Source organism: Macrobrachium rosenbergii, chromosome 10, assembly GCF_040412425.1.
Source record: "Macrobrachium rosenbergii isolate ZJJX-2024 chromosome 10, ASM4041242v1, whole genome shotgun sequence".
NCBI classification, from domain to species: domain Eukaryota; kingdom Metazoa; phylum Arthropoda; class Malacostraca; order Decapoda; family Palaemonidae; genus Macrobrachium; species Macrobrachium rosenbergii.
In genome coordinates, this window is record NC_089750.1 from 74,052,290 (window position 1) to 74,072,206 (window position 19,917).

Consider the following 19,917-nt stretch of genomic DNA (forward strand, 5'->3'; position numbering starts at 1 on the left):
TTAATATGATAATATATGATTTAATATTTAAGTACACAATAACCCTTTTTATTTTCTTGAACAGGCTACATTGAAATACTCGTATAATCAGAAATTTAAAAAAAATTCAACCTCCAAAAAAAAAACTATTACATCATCTGCTGCTGTGACCCCTGTGACATCGAACCTATTGACAAACACTGGCAGTGTTTTTACAGAGTGCAAAAAACATACAGGCAGAAGAAAAACATTCCATGTCTACGTCAAAAACACATATTTTAAACCATGGCTACAAATGAAGAAACGTGCAGTTGAACTCTGCCAAAAATTGTAGTTGTAGAATAGTCTACCATGTTGTAGATAAATGCAATGCAGTAGTATGGGAAACGGGCCATGATGGCTATTATGAATCAGCAAGCCTTATTTTATGCATTGATCCCTAAGCCTTTTTTTATGGATTAATCCTTAAGCCTTTTTTATGGATTGATCCGTAAGTCCTTTTTTTATGGATTGATCATTAAGCCTTTTTTATGGATTGGTCCTTAAGCATTTTTTATGGATTAATCCGTAAGCCTTTTTAGTGGATTAATCCCTGAACCTTTCCTTGGAATAATCCAAAAATCTTTATACTGGATTAATCCCTAAGCCCTCTTCGGATTAATCCCTAAGCCTGTTTTTAAAATAATCTGTAAGCCTTTTTAGTGGATTAATCCCTAAGACTTTACTGTGGATCAATCCGCAAACCTTTTTAGAAAATGGATTAAAATTGCGTTTATTCATTTGAGACTTTTCTCTGGTGGCAAAACGAGCAGGTTTTTACTCTGTTCCTGATTGGGACTCGCCCTTCATTCTCTGTCTGCGTACAAATCGACAAATAGCGGGCAAAGAATATGAGATATCTCATAAATAATTAATGTCTGCTATAAATTCATTCGAAGAAAACGTAAACCTTTTTATATAACAGAAAGCATAACACAGAATATTTACATCAACAAAGTCTTCGTAAAACTGTATTCACACTAAGTAGCTACTGCTGCTTCTTATTTGTAACGTCGAAACCAGAGAACCTCGCCTTGAGTGAGACAAATTGCGTGATCTGTTAACGAAAAGATTCTTAGCAACGCATCAAGAGTAACTTGATCTCAGAGAACGTTCGGATCAGAATTGTAATTGAGTTTACATTGCCAACTGTGACCTGAGGTTATCTAGTCCGATTGCAAACAACTGTAGTAGCGAACAACAGATAATCAAGAAATACACAGTGAACCCATTTGTATTTGTTTATCTCTCGGTGACAGGAACAAAACCACGATAATTCTGCACGTACAGATTTGAGTGGTGTGACCTTGGGTGACGGTCTGACCTCCGAAAAGAAACTACACACACACACAAGGAATCAAAATGAAAGACTCCAAAAGATTCCCAGCTGCTCAACTTGTACTCTGGAGTTGGTCGGTGATTTTGAAAGAAGAGCTTTAAAAGTGAGACACAGTACTACTTGAACTACCACGTCGTGAAAATCGTGAGTGTCGTGAACGCTCGGAACTTTATTTTCTCTCTTTTTGCGGCAACTGGAGACTGCGTTTAATCACTGCAAGGTAGGTAACAGCAGTCTTAATTAGTTGTTACCTGTAAAGTAATGTTAGCCGATGTTCTATGGTGTTTTACGCGGTAAGGCGCATGCCCAACTTGTACCACTGGCGTCAGCCATGTTTGAATGCCCCATACATGATATACAAAGTCAACAATGACTTTCTTCTATGTTTTCTTCTCAAGTACATCATCTCTTTATCATAGTACAAGTGTCAGTGGAGGAACTGTGGCCGCCTGTAAGTTCAATTTTTCTTGAATAATCTCTGAGGTACAGGTATGGTTTTCAGAAAGGTTAACGAAGGAGTGAGTAACGGGAATGAGGCCCAGGATACGACAGGTGTCACGGAAATGAACGACAAAAGAATTGCTGATGACGACGTAGGTCAGGTGTGGGAACACGACTTCCAAAAAGGGGAGAGGAAGTGAAGACAGCACGAGAAAGTACAACTGCCCGTTTGGGGCTCCACTACAAAGGCACAAACATTTGTGTTTTGAATATAAATGTACCCATGCAATATTCGATTGATTTCCAGTGTGGTGCAGGAATTTCAACTGAAAAAAATCTTCTTCACACTCAAATGCAGCAAATGGAAAAAAGGGATTTATTTTGAGTTCATTCTGATGTATAATAGTCTTTCGGTTGAGTTTTGTAAGATGGAAAATAAACCCTTTTCTTAAAGGCCGAAAATTTACATCTTACTGATGAATTTTGACATGTGAAAAATTATCTCTTTTCTTAAATGCTGAAAATCTATCGTGAGTTACTTCTTTATGCTTTGATGATGTTCATGAGGCATTATAGACGCATTTGCTATTTACTTCCAAATCAAATTTGTTCGCGATAAAGAAATGATCGAGCGATGCAAATTTTCTTTGAAAAAAAAAAAACTCACTAGAATTTGGATTTTTGTGAAACTTTGAATAGACCTATAGTCGACGCATTTTAAGAATATCTCTCGGCCACGCCCACATCCTCCCTACCCGACCTTGGCACCCCAGCCTAACCCTCTCCCCTCTTTGACGATATTAGTCATACGGCTGGCAGCACTGTCCTTATCGTGAGCCAGATTCCTCTACCCATCTCAGGATGGAAGGAGGGTGGGGGTTTCATCCATCTGGGGTCTGCAGCTCCTCCCTGGGATGAACGACCTTTTGATGTTATCAGCGTCATAGCCAAGCAGCAACTGATGTCGGTACGATAATATCATGCATTATCTATGGTGCCGGGGAAAGGGGCCGTCGCCGAGTGATATTCTTAAAATGCGTCGACTTTAGGTGTGTCACAATGCCTACACACGTTTACATTAATAAAGAGGAGCTAATATAGTTCAAACAAATGCTTTACTAGGCGTCAAAACTAACACGAGATTGCTTCTCTTAAATAATAATATCATTATTATTATCATTTAAGAAAGTCTGTGTCCTGAAAAGCCTAATAATGAGTGCGCCTTTGTAACAAGGGAGGAGAAGAAAGCAACTGGTACATTCCAGTCTCTGCAAAAATCCAGGTACAAAATGACCCCTTGCAAGTCAGGGTACGAGGTACAAAATGACCAGTTACAAGGTCAAAGTACCAGGTGCAAAATGACCCATTGCAAGGTCAAAGTACGAAGTACAAAATGGCCAATTACAAGGTCAAAGTACGAGGTACAAAATGACCCTGCAAGGTCAAAGTACGAGGTACGAAATGACCCGGTTCAAGGTCAAAGTTCGAAATTAGGGTTCCTAGCGTGACAGGGTATGGGGAGAGTAACCTCTTGGGGTTGAATGATTAACATTTGTTCAGTCTAACAGATGTGCTTTGCTAGTTTGTACAATTAGGAGTAATGACTTCATTAAGTAGAATCACTAGTTGCGTAAAGATTACATTTGGCTATTTTGTTCTTTAGATTGATGCTAGCCGCTTAATGATAATTATTCTTATTATATAATTAGTCAGGAATTACTTTTAATGTCTTTTTCTTTATCATTAGAATGACGGCTGATGTTTCATGTACATTTAAAACAGCGTTTCAAAAAAAACTTCGCAGGGGAAGAAGGCATAGCGAAAGGTCTTTAAAAAAAACTTGACTCTCATCTACTATAGAGCACTAATAGCAATGCCTGGTTAGTCTAGCTTCTTTTTATTTTACGTAATATAAAATATCACCTTTGAAAGCCTCCGGCTAATATGGATGCTGCAACAAGACGCTAAAGATTCTATTCGCGAATGTTTTACCGCAAATGTTTGTTTGTGTTTGTTTCTTTCTGGTCTGCAATCGTTTCCAAAAACATTTGTCACAAGCGCTTGAACCAAATCACCAGAACTAGCAGCCAAACGTATATAGCAAGTCTTTCTCAGTTTCAGAAACTATATTTTCACCTTATTGAAGATATTCAAAAATTGCCAGAAATAACGTAGAAAAATATATATACATATGTTATATTGATAATGAATACCTGTGTGAAAAAATACTGGACAAAAAAAAAAACATGATGGTGGGCAAAATTTCTGTACAAAATTTTTTTCAAGTGTCACAAATTAAAAAAAATGGTATCAGCTCAATAGGTGTGAACATGACACTTCTTTGCAGATGTCCTGTGGAATGTTAGTTACATGAAGAAACGTCTACATATATATATATATAAATATATTTGAATAATGAATGATCACTAAAATACCAAGTACTGGCAGCAAAGATTTCAGAATCCTGTAGAATAATCATTTTTGAACCAGCGAGATTTACAAGTAAAGGCAATATTGTTGTCTGTTTGTGTATGAGTTTTCCGGGGTGGGGGGGAAAGAGACAGCAGCTTCCTTTCGATTCGCACCGATTCCCTTCCTTGTAGATATCAAAACCATTTGCGCACAACGTCAAGGTCTACTACGAGTCTACTTGGTCTGCTCTGTGTGTTGTCTCTTGCTCGGTGCGTTCACTATAGAACCCATTTCGAAACGGTCCGAGACTATTTTCATTCGAGTCGCATCGGCATCAGCCTCGCGAGAACAACCCGGAGAGCCCGTCGAGGATAAGGTGTCAAAGTAACATCTTGCATGCCGTCCGGAAGGGACCTCGAAGCGCCTCGACTGGGAGCTTCGCTCTCCCACCCACGTGTCAGTAAAAGTAAGCTTAGCGAAACGGGGCTCTCACTCTCCCTCTCTCTCTCTCTCTCTCTCTCTCTCTTTCTCTGTCTTTCTCTCCGCCGAGAGCGACGACCTCTAGTGGGTTTTGTCGTAGGTGTTCTTGTTCTTGTAGCCGGTGACGTAGCCGGAGCCGTCGTTGACGTCTCTCCTTCCTGCGATGCCCCTCCCGCGCCCTGTCGAGTCGAATCTCAGCTTGTGGGATCCCGTGAACTTCTTGGTGTCCGTGAGACGGTCGACTGCGCTGCTTTTGACGACACTCTGGAACAGTCATTCAAGTTGTATTAGATATTCTCGATAATAATTTATAGTTACTGACTTACAACACTCTTGTTTTCTAATGGTGACATTTTACTCTATATTACTTATCACATTGACAGCTCTAATAGACAGCTCATGGTTATCAAAATAAGTTTATAGTCATTGAGTAATTTTGAGTCGCCGAAATTTTCTTAAAGATTATTCGATTCAAGTACCGAGGTTTTAACATTTATAAAAAAAAATGTTCTAATTATCAAACTTAGAGTCTGTAGTAATGATAATACCTCTGCACTGTCAGAAATTATATGTGTTTTCTTTGTATGTGTCAGTGATGTTATGGATTTTATTAACTTTGGATGCTGATGAGGTTAGATGCATGGTTCTGAAACAGGAGCAGGTTTGCTTAGTCTAACCAGGCCTTGCTCGAGGAAGGGTTTAAGAAGCCTGTTGTGGCTCTCTGGACATGGACATCCAAACCAACAGCTCCTAGGGCATACAAACCAGGATGCAAATTCCTGTGATGTATGCTAGTACTGCACCAGACCCAGTTTTTTTGTCATTACCCTATGTTAGGTTAGGTTAGTAGTTATAGAGCAATTTGGGTGTGGGAAACATAATGAGATGATTTTCAAGAAAATTCTATGGTTAGTTGAGATACGGCGTCCCGCTGTTTTCAAGGAAAAGTCCCAGTACTCGGTTACATCTCGGAAAAATGCAACCGGGATGCGCTAAGATCCGGAGCATCAAGAGCATAATTACGGATAATTACATAGATAGGTACTCAGGATACAATTCAGGATGCCATTCAGTATATAATCCAGGACACCATTCAAGGCACTATTCAGGATACTCACCGTGGTGCCAGAAGTGCCTGGCGCCCCACATTCCCGTAACTTCGTCTTGATGTCTTTGACGTCGAGCTTTTTGGACTTGGCGATCTCGTCGAGGTACTTCTCGAATTCAACGAAGGTTATCTTCTTAGTTCTGTAAAGATAAAAAAGATTTATTATTATTATTATTATTATTATTGTTATTATTATTATTATTATTATTATTATTATTATTATTATTATTATTATTCAGGAGATAAAATTCTGTTCATGTGGAACAAGCCCACCACAGTGGGGCGGGGGGCCACTGACTTGAAATTCAAGCTTCCAAAGTGTATGGTGTTCATTTGAAGGTTTCATCTGAATAATAATAATAATAAGATACGAAAAAAATATTCCATTTTTTCTATTTTATGAACCTGTTGGTCGCTTAATCAGTTCTTGCATAATACTGAATGATTCTGAATACAAGCATTTTACCAGATACTTTATAAAGATAAAGTGCTTTCTTTGACAAATTTTCTTGTTAAATACGAGAAATATAGCAATGGCTATGAACTGCATGGCTTCCTAATGTAATATCCCGCAGGGGGTTAGTGCCATCAGTGCACCTCATGCGGTGCACTGTAGGCATTGCTTATGGTTCTTTGCAGCGTGCCTTCGGCCCCTAGCTGCAACCCCTTTCGTTCCTTTTACTGTACCTCCTTTCATATTCTTTTTCTTCCAGCCTACTTCCATCCTCTCCTAACAACTGATTCATATTGCAACTGCTTTGAGGTTTTCCTCCTGTTACACCTTTCAAGGCTTTTAGTGTCAATTTCCGTTTCAGCGTTGAATGACTTCATAGGTCCCAGTGCTTGGCCTTAGGCCTAAATTCTATAATCTATATACAATTTCAAATGTAATATGGTGAATATTTTTTTTAAATGGACATGCTTGACTTAATGTGAGATCTAATTGTAACATTGTAATTTATTATCTAAAACAGGGTCAGGGGATGTCAGTAGTTTCCAACTGTTCTAGATAATATAAAAAAATAATATAGCATTCATTACTTTAACATTAATAATTGATTTGCAATAATGCAGAAGTGTTTTGCAATCAGAACCTTAAGAGTTCAAGCGATGATCCAGTGGATTACTATCCTAAAACAATTCACCTCATATTTTACTGATTTATGTATATATTAATCTATTTACCGTACCTATTAATTTATTACTTTGTCTTTTCTTTTCTTCACAAATAATTGATCTGTTCCATCTGTATTTCTTATCTTCTGTAACTTCCTTCAAATGAACACCATCATATTCTTTGGTAGCTTGAGTTTGAAGCCAATGGCCCCTGTGGCCTTGTTCTATATGAACAGCGGTTTATCTCTTAAATAATAATAACAATTATAATTTCAATGACCCCTGTAGGCTTGTCCCATATGAACTGGGGTTTATCTTCTGAATAATAATAATAATAATAACTGACCCAACTCAGCTTCTCCTCCCAAGTTGTCATACTTAACCCTAACTTCTTAAATCACACTCGACCTGATCTTTCAACGTCATACTTCAGCTTACTGAAGATGAAAGCCGTGTCTCGCCCTTCTTCCCCTCCTCCCAGGTTGTCATACTTAACCCTAACATCTTAAATCACACTTGACCTGATCTCTCAACGTCATACTTGAGCTTATTGAAGGTGATGGCCGTGTCTGTGGTCGTGATCGACTTCCCGTCGATGACCTTGGCTTGCTTGAACCATTTGTCCGACTGGGAAAGGGTCAGCAGCTTGCCATCGCTCTTGATGTCCCCGAATTTGCTGAAGTTGCGGAACTGCTCCCGCAAGGTGAGTTGCTTGGGCGTGCCTGCAACGAGGGGAAGAATGAGAGAGTCTGATTTTATGGGGTTTTTGTGCTGTCAAGCTCTCTGGGGCTTACTTTAGGTTATTCAGAGCTTAAGACTTGGGAAAGATGGAGTTGGTGGAGTGGGTGGACAACAGCAAGATGGAACGGTCCAGAAAATAAAGGAGAGGAAGTACAAGGGTCTAAGAGGTCAGAAAATAAAGGAGATGAAGTACAGGGATCTAAAAGTGGTCAGAAAATAAAGGAGATGAAGTACAAGGATCTAAAAGTGGTCAGAAAATAAAGGGGATGAAGTACAAGGATCTAAAAGTGGTCAGAAAATAAAGGAGATGAAGTACAAGGATCTAAAAGTGGTCAGAAAATGAAGGGGATGAAGTACAAGGATCTAAAAGTGGTGAAAATAAAGGGGATGAAGTACAAAAGTGGTCAGAAAATCAAAGGAGATGAAGTACAAGGATCTAAAAGTGGTCAGAAAATGAAGGTGATGAAGTAGAAGGATCTAAGCGTGGTCAGAAAACAAAGGAGATACAGGGATCTACAGGTGGTCAGAAAATAAAGGGGATGAAGTACAAGGATCTACAGGTGGAACTGGGAGAAAACTCCACAGTTGCACCAAGTAACAGGTAGAGGTACACTGGCGTGGCTGGACAGCAAGATAACGAACTCCAGAAAACAAAGGTGAAGTACAAGGGTCCAAAGGTAGTACTGGGAGAAAACTCAACGTTTACACTAAGAGGTAGAAGTCAGAAAGGTTGGACAGCAAGCGTGAAGAAAGGAAACAGGAGTTAAGTAGTCATAAAATCTTGCGAGCTAATATCTGTCTACATTACGATCTGAAATCAAATTATATTTGGAGAGTCGTTCTCCACAGACACAAACTTATATTAGGTGGTAAGTCATTAAACAACATGAGTTTACTTTGGAATTGATATATTGAATTCCTTAGAGATCTGTTTAAATACGAAATAATCTGCTAGAACCCGCATATCAAGTGTAATACAAAATACAGCCTTTTTTTTTTGCGCTAAACGCCACCTAACCTAAACTAAGAGTTGCCAATTATATTTTCATTTACTGGCTTCGTCGTTTGGAAACAATTTATTAAATGGCCTCCCTTATAAAGTGACTAAAAAACTACTTTAGAATGAGACAAGTTGTGGCAGAGTTAAAAAGTAATCAATATATGTAGCAAGAATCCAAAAGTCATCAAAATGGCAACTAAACTAGAACCAATGAGGATGAGAACTTGAACCAACGGACAGAAGGTTCTTTAAAACGGCCTTCTTATGTACTGTAGTTCCTGTGTCGCTTGTCTTCATTTATTTTTATCGCCATTTTTTAGACTACAGTGCCCACCTATTGTGTATCAGTGTCTGGATATACGAGTGACATCGTTAACGCAAGGATGAAGCCGAAGAGTTGTAAAGGAGTGAAGAGAACTCCAGTTAGTGAACAGACTAGGCCTAGTTCTGGACGCCATTTGTTAACCGTCGAGGACCTCCCTCCCAGAAGACGGTGAGTGTTACAAGATGAATAATCGATTTACCTGTTGATTTTCTGTCACATCTCAAATTTAAGTTACTTATAGGCTATGTTGAACGAAACTCGACGAAATTCACTAAACTGTATTCCACTTAATAGCTTTCAGAAGCTCCGGGTCCCGTTGGTCAGAACGCGAACGGTTTTAACTGTATAAGAGTCGCTACACGTTTAGTAAAGCAGACAGAGAGCAAATTAGCAGAATTACGTCGACTATATCAGATTTCCCTCCAGCGCAGACACTACTTATAGCCACAGTACCCTGTTGTCATGGCTGCCAAAGTGATTTTATAAATGGTACTTCCCCATTCCATTATCTCACTTCACATCGTTAAGGTGGGCGTGGCCTGTTTTGTAACCCCACGTCAACCTACATAATCAAATGGACGCAATACTCTCTCTCTCTCTCTCTCTCTCTCTCTCTCTCTCTCTCTCTCTCTCTCTCTCTCTCTCTCTCTCTCAAGCCTTGAACAGTTTCATTCCTGTGTTCATATCCACAGCTCATGAGTAGTGAGTCTATATGAATTAAAATGTCCAGGATGAATATAATTGTAAAATGGGTTTTTCCCATGAACCTTGTCAGTGTTCGTCACAGCATTAATAAATTGCAAAGCATAATGCGTGGGTAATGAGTGTAGGTGAGGATGACCTAGTTTAGACCTAGCAGTAATAATTGCATAGCATAATGCGTGAGTAATGAGTCTAGGTGAGGATAAAGACTGACCTAACCTAGACCTAGCATTAACAATTGCAGAGCATAATGCGTGAGTAATGAGTCTAGGTGAGGATAAAGACTGACCTAAACTAGACCTAGCATTAATGAATGCAGAGCATAATGCGTGAGCAATGAGTCTAGGTAAGGATGACCTTTGACCTAGCTTAAACCTACCTGGGGCATCATCCCCGTTCTCCTGGCCTCTGGGTTCTGGGGTAGCCGAAGTCGACGGAGTCCTGCTCCCTCCTTCGTCCTTACTTTCCTCCCTACTTTCCTCCCTACTCTCCTCCTTCTTCAGTTCCTTCTCGTCCTCCTTTTGTTCCTCAGGCTTCGTCTCGTCTTCTGGCTTTGTCTCCTTGACCTCGTCCTTGACATCGTTTGTCGCCTCCTGCGCTGACATCTGCAAAGTTTGTCGCGTGTGAGTCTAAGTATGGAATGGTTTTCATTTTTTTCTTAAGGGCTCCGTAACTGAAACTGACTTTCCTTCTTGAAATTGCGTCATTTTTAGAAATATTAATTTCTCTATACCATTTTTTCATCTTAAAATCATACCAAATATAAGCAAAATATACCAATTACTCTAAACTTTAAGTATTCTATTCCCAGAAGTTCGCTAAGCACTTTTGAAACTTGCGCAAAATACACTCAAAGGCCTTGTCAGTAATCCCCATGGGATGTAGACCTTGTAATGCAGGTTAATAGCCAACCACTCTCTGCAAATTGAAGTGCTAAGCCCGCAGTCCTGTAATCAACTCCCCTGCCTTACTCCAAAGTCATCAAAGACTGCCTCGGTGTAAGACTACCAAGGCTGTTTCTGTAAGACTGCAAAGACTGTATCAGTAAGACTGCAAAGACTATCAGTAAGACTGCAAAGACTGTATCTATAAGACTGCAAAGACCGTCTCGAATTAGGACTGCGGGAAAGGGGAATGCATGGTGTGGGTTTGACGAGGTGTGGGGTGGGTGGTGGGTAGGGTAGGGCGTGGAAAGGGGGAGGGGGAATGGGGGTGGGCGTGAGTAGCCGTCCGCAAAGGTCGTTTGCCTCGAAGGGGGAGCCAAGGTCGTTATTTCGGCTACAAGGAAAAGATTGACCAGTTCCTGTGAGTCACATCGCTAGAAGGTTTTCTTCTTTATTTTGCGTTTCGCAGTCTTTCTTAAGCGTCTTGACTTTTTAAAAATAGTCGACTTACTTGCGTTATGCATCGTCATCTTATAAACGCGGTTGTTAGTCTAATTAGTCTAACACAGGTCATTAATATTGAACGATACTCGTGGTAGTAGGTCTAACGTAGTTCGATATTCCACGAAAAAGCATCAGCGTTAATTCCCCAGACTGTGGAAATATTAAATACTTCAATAGTTTCCCTACGGAATTGTTACGTATTCGCATATCTTTTCGAGTGTTGTCAAGTGATAGGCATATAGTGCAGTTCGAGAGGGAATCCATTTTAGACCGAACTTTGACACTTTTTTTTTAATCCTGTTGGGGAAAACTCCCACCACTGTTTCGTTGCACTGCACGAGTCATGATTCGTATGGTCATACGAACGTCATTTGTTTTGTAAAACGCAGTACTTATTCGTTACTCAGAAGTGAACCGCTTTAACATACTAATGTATGGTTTATTAATTTTCTCTAATTCTACATTGTCTCAGTTATCTCTCTCTCTCTCTCTCTCTCTCTCTCTCTCTCTCTCTCTCTCTCTCAAACACACATCTCGAGTGATTTGCTATAGGATTACCTTTCTTAAAAAAAAAACTAGACCATCTTCCAATAGCAGATTTTAAAATAGTATTATCTCACCGATTGTGTAATAATAACGATTAAGCGTCGCGTATAAGTCTAATGATTTCAAAAGATTAAGAAAGCAGGAGTAATCCTCTCCCATTTTTAATTGAATTTTAGCTTGGAGAAAAGTTATTATTTTTCAAGTGATGTCTTTCCCCCGTTGACTTCAAATTGCCATCTCTAGAAGAAGCAATTTTCCTCTATCGTGCTGCAACCCCGTAGTGGGGTAGTGCCGACAGTGTGCATCATGCAGTGCACTGTAGGCATCAGTTAAGGTTCTCTGCAGCGTGCCTTCGGCCCCTAGCTGCACCCCTTAAGTTCCTTTTACTGTGCATCCTTTCATATTCCCTTCCATCTTGCTTTCCACCCACTCCTGGCAATTGATTCATAGTGCAATTGCTTTGAGGTTTTCCTCCTGTTACACCTTTCAAACTTTTACTGTCAGTTTCCGTTTCAGCGCTGAATGACCTCATTGGTCCCAGTGCTTGACCTTTGGCCTAAATTCTATATTCACTTCAATTCTATCGTGCTGCAAGGTTTAGTCACCGTTAAATGTAATAATAATCTGAACTCCTGGGCTTCCAATTGACTAAAAGTATTATTATTATTATTATTATTATTATTATTTCGACATTACATTCCGGTTGAAATTTTAGTGCATCTTCTTCACTTTTGTTCCAAGGCCAAATAAATAAGGTTTTCATAATATCAGTCTTGCCAAGATGCCGGTGTTGGTTTCTTAAGAGTGTTTCCCCAGAAACGATTATTCCATTTAACTGGTCTTCTCATTATATTCCGTTATAATCCACTATATTCCTTATTAAATTCCATTTAACTGGTGATCTCATTATGCTTTTCGTTAAGTAAAAATCTCCAAATTCCACAAAACAGTCAGACATTTTACATCCAATGATTAGCTGACTAAAATCTCCTGGAAAAAAGAAGTTGCTGACAAAAATATCAAGATTCCGCCAAACAATCAGACATTTTACATCGAACGATTAGCTGACTAAAACCTCGCTGGAGAGAGAAAAAAGAGAAGAAGTTGCTAACAAACATCTCAAGATTCCACCAAGTAATAAGCCATTTCACATCGAACGATTAGCTGACTAAAATCTCCGTGAAAACAAAAAGAAGAGAAGTCGCTAACAATGTAGCTGCTTCCTGTCCACAACACGGAGGTGCAAAGGAATGTGAGCCTTACAGTCCCTCTGCAGCATCTCTCACGAGATGAAGTCATATCGATCTCCAATGCCTCCACCACCACCACCACCACCACCACCACCGGTGTCTGCACTTCCCAGGCTCGGAGGAGACTCACGGCAGTGGAGATCTATCTTTTTGTATTGATTCTCTCTCTTCCGGTAGCAGACAGTGGAGAAGATTTAGAGTAGTTTAAGTTTTTAGGAGAGCTGCGCTTTTGGTATTCCGGTTACTGGAGTGATCCCAGCTGCGTGTGGCGACCAGATACTTTATATGATTTGATTTTGATTTTTATGAGATGAAACCTTTTCAAATGGAACAAGCCCACCACAGGGTCCATCACTTGACTTGAAGTTCAAGCTTCCAAAGATTATAATGTTATTCATGAGGAAGAAGTAAGAGGAGGTAAAGTAAAAAGTCAAAAAGTAAAAAAAATAAATGAACAAAACAGTAAATCGATAAAACTGTAACTAAATTATTAAACTGCAAGGAGAATTGTATTAGGGTTGTAATGCGTTGTATCTTCGCTTGAACTTTTGAAGTTTGTTGTACTATATATACCACAAGAGCTTCAATGTAACTAACTATGTGCCGTTGAGACCACGAGAGCTTCTACAGCGTGAATATGTGGGCCTAATATTTTCACTTGAAATAGAATCAGTTGTCGATTTTAAAGGGAAAACCCGTTTTCTTTGTAGTAATCAAAGCTTGTCGCAACATTTGTCATTATTGAAAGTTAGACTCTGTGCTCTTTATTGTGGCAATAGTATTTTATTTAATGTATTTCTGTATCAGAATTACAAAATGAAAAATTGACAGGAACAGAAAATTAGGTTTCATTGAAAGAACCGGTTTCCTAAAGTGATCTTTTGTCGAATTCCAGTACATTTCCTCTTCCTCTCGGCTTGAGATATTTGTCATGTACTAGCTCACAGATCAATAGTCAGTTATTTAGACGGATTTTGAAAAGGTCAGGAAAGTAGATTGGGGAATTCATTGTCAAGATGTGCTGGAAACAACGAGGAACCGTGAGAGAATGTTGTCAATTGTGTAAGAAAGACAACATAACATTTGGCAAAATGTCGAATATTTATTTTTTCTATTTTCTTTTTTTTTAGTTATTTGCATCGACGTTGATTTCATCATTGAATTCCTGTTCAGTTACGTATCAAGTCTCTCTCTCTCTCTCTCTCTCTCTCTCTCTCTCAACTTACATCCTGTATGGTGAGAGAGACACTTGATACTTTGCTGAAACAAGACGTGTCATAAAATCACCGTCGATGCAGATAAATAATATATATAATAATAATAATAATAATTCACGAAATTCTTAAGCAAGAGTATATCTGTTATGTTGTAGTTTTGATAAAACTAATTAAGAAACAAAAAAAAAAAAATGGATTATTCTGCCGTCACTAATTCCATGACTGCTCTGTCCCTCCCAACACCGCATTTACATAAGATCATTATGAAAAGTGTAAAATACATAAATCAAGGGGATTGAAGCAGAATCACCTCGGTTATTCAGTTTGAAATGGAGTCCCTGCACACGCACACACATATGCACACTTAATATATGCGCATCTGTCAGCAAGGTAATAAATATATATAATCGTGTTTTTTTCTCCATACCATTAGATGTTAGAAACATCCACGCATTGGAATGGCTTTAAATCCAATCCGAGTGCTTGTTTTAATGGTTCACGCAAGTTTCTTAACATAAAACTTCTCAACATATGACTAAAGGTTGCGTGTTTTGAGAACTTGAAAAGATTAAACTGAAAGCAGAAGTATTGATAATCTATTTTAAAAGCATTTTAATAATTGTTCACCTACCAACTGGGATGCGTCTAAACACATTCTGATTATGTGAAGATATTTGCAAGGCGCGATTGAGAGAGAGAGAGAGAGAGAGATAGATGCACTCCATCTCTCATAAAACAAGAGATAAATAAAAGGCACTTAGAAAGTCGACAAACAAAAAGGTGCCGCTAATGGAAAGATGACATAGACCAACGGTCTAAACACGAACTCTTGTTTCCCCAGGAAACGTTGATCAAATACCAAGATTTCTCGCTGTTTCCGGTGATTGGTTGACTTTGTGTTAGGTTTATCGGGTTGTTTGGATGTGGTTAGCAAGGGTTACGAGATTGGTCAATCAACGGCTTGCGTGAAAACTGTCTGGTTACATTTGTTAAGTACAAGCCGTGCATGATTTGTGAGTGCCTGATACGGTAGTCGTTGGCTTTTTAGCGCTAAAATTTCTTTTCCGAGAAAATTTAGACACCCGGGTTCCAGTAACACAGTCATCATAACTTCGTATACCCGTAACGGTACGCTAATTGAAGGGAATAACAGAACACTATAATTGAAGAGAATAACAGAACACTGCAAGTAAATAACAGAACACTCCGCAGCTGAATTGCTGTCACATGTAACATGCAACTGCTGAAGTACAAAGCAAGACAGTTGTTTGGAAGGAAAGGACGTGGTTGCGATATATAGTAGTTCATAGGAGAGAGAGAGAAGAAAGTAAGGGTAAATGGGAGAGGACTGTTAGATTAAGGAAAAGTAAATTGAGAGACAGAGATATCGAGGTGAGGAGAGGAACTGTGGAATAGGAGAGTCTAGAATAAAAGAAGTTGGTGCATGGAAGGACTACAGCGTCGGTCTAATTCTTCACTTTCGTGGAACTATATTGCGTTTGATGACTGCATGAAAGAAAATTCCTGAACTTAAACAAGTATGTGTGAAGTAAGAAAGACCTAGAGAAAGAGAGAGAGGAAAATGTAGTGACACGAGAAAGACTGAAGAATAACGTCAGCGACGCGGAAAGATAGGCCGATATTGGTGAAGGCGGTTTGGTTAATTTGAGAGAACATATTATGATACACCGAGTTTAAATGTGCTGAATTCAGATATTCAGAAGGAATTCACATAATCAGAAAGGGATTAGAAGCAAAGTTTAAAAAATGCAAGATCGATAACGAGGTTCTCTGTTAGCTGAAACGTAAAGTGGAAAGAAATATTTGTAAAAGCAAAATAGTACCTGTTTAACTAGTTCACCGTTCGGTGGTACTTCTCAAGAGAGGCTACAGTTTCGACTTTCTCTGACGTCCTTTGCTAATTTAACGGTTTTATTAACAGTTAAGTAAAAAAAAAATTGTTAATTTCAAGGCCTGCACCGGGAGTTGAATGAAAGCTTGATTCTTAATAATTATAAAAGGAAAACTTCTTTAACGCTTTAGGCTGAAGCATCTCAGCCTAAACAATTTTTCTATGCAGTTGTTGAACAGATCATCAGTCAAGGAAGAACACAGAATTAGTCTTGCACTTGGCAGAACGTCATGCATGCAAATATGCATCTCAAACTTTTTTTTTTTTTATCTGTACCTAACTGCTCATGCGCAGTGCGTTCCTCCATTGTTTGCACAGCTTGCGCGGTGGCTCATGTATACACCCGCCTTATAAGGTTACCGATTTCTTTTAAATACTGATTTATTTCGCTTTCAAATGTTTATGTTTGCCCTATAACGCGTTCCTAAATTTTTGTAGAATACTACAGAATATGTGAAGAGCAGATTTGGTCTACTTCTCTTGATAGTGAGATCAGGACAAGACTATTAAAAATAACATTGCTCTTTTTCCTTGTAAATACAATTTCTTTAAAAATGATATTGTCCTCCCGTTGTTCAGAAAATGTCCAGTTAAATTATTTGTTAAACAACGAAACTTTAATATTATTAGCAACTTATGGAATAAAAAATCATCTACTGCTATAAAAACATGCTCTTCAAAAACTAAGTGTTGTCGTTTGAAACTTTCGCTAAACGAATGATATTTATTGCATATTTTTAAGGTGATTATTTTCAAGTTGTATTACGTTAACCCATAAACAAGTTCATCATAAACGGACCGGCGGAAGTCAGGGGTTAAATAATTTGTTAATGAGCAAATGAGCACATGCTATCTGTACCTTGCACTCAAGGTTGCTCGATGTTGCATGTCCTGACAATTGCTTCATTCCTGCTTTAATTGCTGAAAAAACAAACACTTCCGGTAGAGTTCTAGGAAGGAAGGAAGGAAGGTTGGCAGGTATTAAAAAAAATCCAGTGAGGAAACCCTTAGACTAATGATTTAAGACAGGTGGCGCTGTCTATCATTGAGCGTTGAATGGGGTTGCCAAAAATTGCACCCACTGAACGATATACTTTTCAGTAAAAGAGAAAACAACAACTTGCAATTACCTCTGAGTCTAGGTCTTCAGAATCTGTTAACCCAACTTAGTTTTAAACATGCTAATGCAGCTGTATTTCCACGAATCTGACCACTATCAGCTGTTCCTTGTGCGCACTGGGCCAGGCACTACAACTTTAATATAGCTTATTTCGTAGACGCAACTATCTCGTAGGCCTATGGTATGAATTTAATAAGTCATATTCGGGCCTAACTTGGAGAATACGTGACAATTACGCATCTAAGGATGTTAAAAATTTCTTAGTATTACCGTCACTTTTGACGGTGTATGTTGGTTTAAGTTAAAGCCTTTACTAATATATTAATCGTGTAGGCCTAAATTTGTAAGCACGGATTATGCACCTTACGAGTGTATGTTAAGCTTCTTTTATTTGTTATTCCTCCCAGTTGCGGGACAGTTTTTTAGTGCCTTTCCATTCTTTATATATTCCAAAAATATCCGCATTAGACGCACGCCCAAATGATCAAAGAATGTTGCCGTCACACTCTTCGTTTCCCGAGGTAATGGTGGGGCTCAGGTCAATTTACGTCACATTCTTTCCCCGAGTGAAGAATGGAAGTCCCTCTTTTCTTATTCGTTTTGCGCCCCCTTCTATTCTCCCTTTGCCATCCCATTTCGTGTTTCGGAAGGTCACCTGGGGTTTCGCACCCCCTACCCCTTCCCCCTCGATTCCTGACGACAGGTGAGGCACGGGGTTCCTGTGAGACCCGATAGACAATCGATGTGAACTTAGAGGAGGCAAAGAAATCGATCGTTTTGGGTCTAATTTTTTGTTGATGCGAGCATGGAGTTACCAGTAGACCTAACTCTCTCTCTCTCTCTCTCTCTCTCTCTCTCTCTCTCTCTCTCTCTCTCTCTCTCTCTCACACGATTGTTTTGAGTCTAAATTTTTTATAAGGAGGGGAAGGAGTTACCGATAGACCATTTCTCTCTCTCTCTCTCTCTCTCTCTCTCTCTCTCTCTCTCTCTCTCTCTCTCTCTCTCTCTCTCTCTCTCTCAGCACCACGCCCACACCCACACCCACACCTGCACTCACACTCACACGATCGTTGTGAGTCTAATTTTTGATAAGGAAAGCATGGAGATACCAGTAGACCTAACCATCTCTCTCTCTCTCTCTCTCTCTCTCTCTCTCTCTCTCTCTCACACACACACACACACACACACACACACACACACACACACACACACACACTTACATTCCACCTCATTTTCAGTGGCTTGGTTTTTTTTCGGTGGGTATTGATCTGGTGGAACACATTTTATCCACTTCACTGTTGCTGTGGTCGTCTTCCCTGCTTCATGTTGTCCGTCTGACTTTTGATCCCTATTCTCTCTCTCTCTCTCTCTCTCTCTCTCTCTCTCTCTCTCTCTCTCTCTCTCTCTCTCTCTCTCCTTTAAGCTCCCTTAATCGTTCTTTCAGTTTGGTTCTTTTGTTTCTCTCGTTCCCATTTCACGCTGTTGTTTTCCCCTTCCCCATTTCCCTCTGTTGTTTTCCCTTTCCCCTATTTGTCTCTTTTGTGTCACCCTTTCCCTATTTCCTAGGTGAAAAAGGGAGGGGGAAGGGAGAGGGATTTACACTTTCAATCTCTCTCTCTCTCTCTCTCTCTCTCTCTCTCTCTCTCTCTCTCTCTCTCTCTCTCTCTCGAGTGGAGAGCATTTTAAGAGCGCTACTCAAACGCTGTTGGAACCTCAACACTAAAGTAGTCTTTATGTTTTGAAAACGCTCGTGTTATGTCTTCTACAGTGTCTACACAGACTCTCTCTCTCTCTCTCTCTCTCTCTCTCTCTCTCTCTCTCTCTCTCTCTCTCACACACACACACACACACGATCGCTTTTGAGTCTAAATTTTTTATAAGGAGAGCATCGGGTTACAGTAGACCTAACCATTCTCTCTCTCTCTCTCTCTCTCTCTCTCTCTCTCTCTCTCTCTCTCTCTCTCTTCATACCTAACTTAACAGACGACTGTCATCTTAGAGAAAATGCCTTACGACATTTTCCTTTAGTTTATTTTTACCTTGAACCATTGCTGCATGAAATCTTAAATAGCTTCAAATAACTTTCGGTCTACTTCCTTCTCCACTGAGTTTATTTATTTATGTATTAGTTGTTAGGGGAGGGATAGGTGGGAGGCAGATGGGGGAGGCAAGACTCCCTTCAGTTGCGTTCCTTTACAATTTAATAGACATCAGCAACATTACCTAGTGTCCAGGAACCGAGAGCCAGACTTAATAAAGAGTTGACAGACAAGCAGGAGCCACAGTTAACAGGGTACCAAGAGCTATACTTGGCTAGGAGCTGACAGAGTCAGGAGCCATAGTTGACAAGGAGTTGACAGAGAACCAGAGGCTATAGTTGACAAGGAGCTGACAGAGACCCAAGAGCTATAGTTGACAGGGGACCAGGAGCTGCATTTGACGGGAACCAGAATCCACAGTTGACAAGGAGTTGACGGAGAAGAAGAAGCTACACCTGACAAGGAGTTGACGGAAACCAGAAGCCAGAGTTGACGAGAAGTTGAAATTGACGTTATGGGCAGAAAAAAAAAATGTCCGTTAGGAAGGGTAAGGGTGGGTGTGGGACCAGAAATACTCCCAGCGGGACCCCCCCCCACAACCATAATGATCGTAAATCAGTCAAAATGCACCACATTTGGCCTAGGAATGAGTCAGGTCATTATTATAGTAATGCCAGTCATTTCGATTTTTTTATTACCGTGGTTATTTTCGTTCACGGCACCTGCTGTAGGTGGCCTCATCATCATCGTCAGCTTCATCATT

General features: G+C 39.7%; 1 protein-coding gene across 1 annotated transcript in view; it reads right to left on the reverse strand.

The window, feature by feature from the left end:
- Positions 1–19,917, reverse strand: part of ringer (ringmaker) — a 28,929-nt gene continuing 9,012 nt past the window's right edge. The window contains exons 2-5 of the mRNA XM_067110765.1: positions 10,062–10,287; positions 7,456–7,636; positions 5,809–5,938; positions 1–4,954 (exon numbers count right to left, since the gene is read on the reverse strand). Coding sequence (XP_066966866.1) covers positions 4,772–4,954; positions 5,809–5,938; positions 7,456–7,636; positions 10,062–10,287 — 720 coding nt within the window. The 3' untranslated portion in view covers positions 1–4,771. The remainder of the gene's footprint in view (positions 4,955–5,808; positions 5,939–7,455; positions 7,637–10,061; positions 10,288–19,917) is intronic.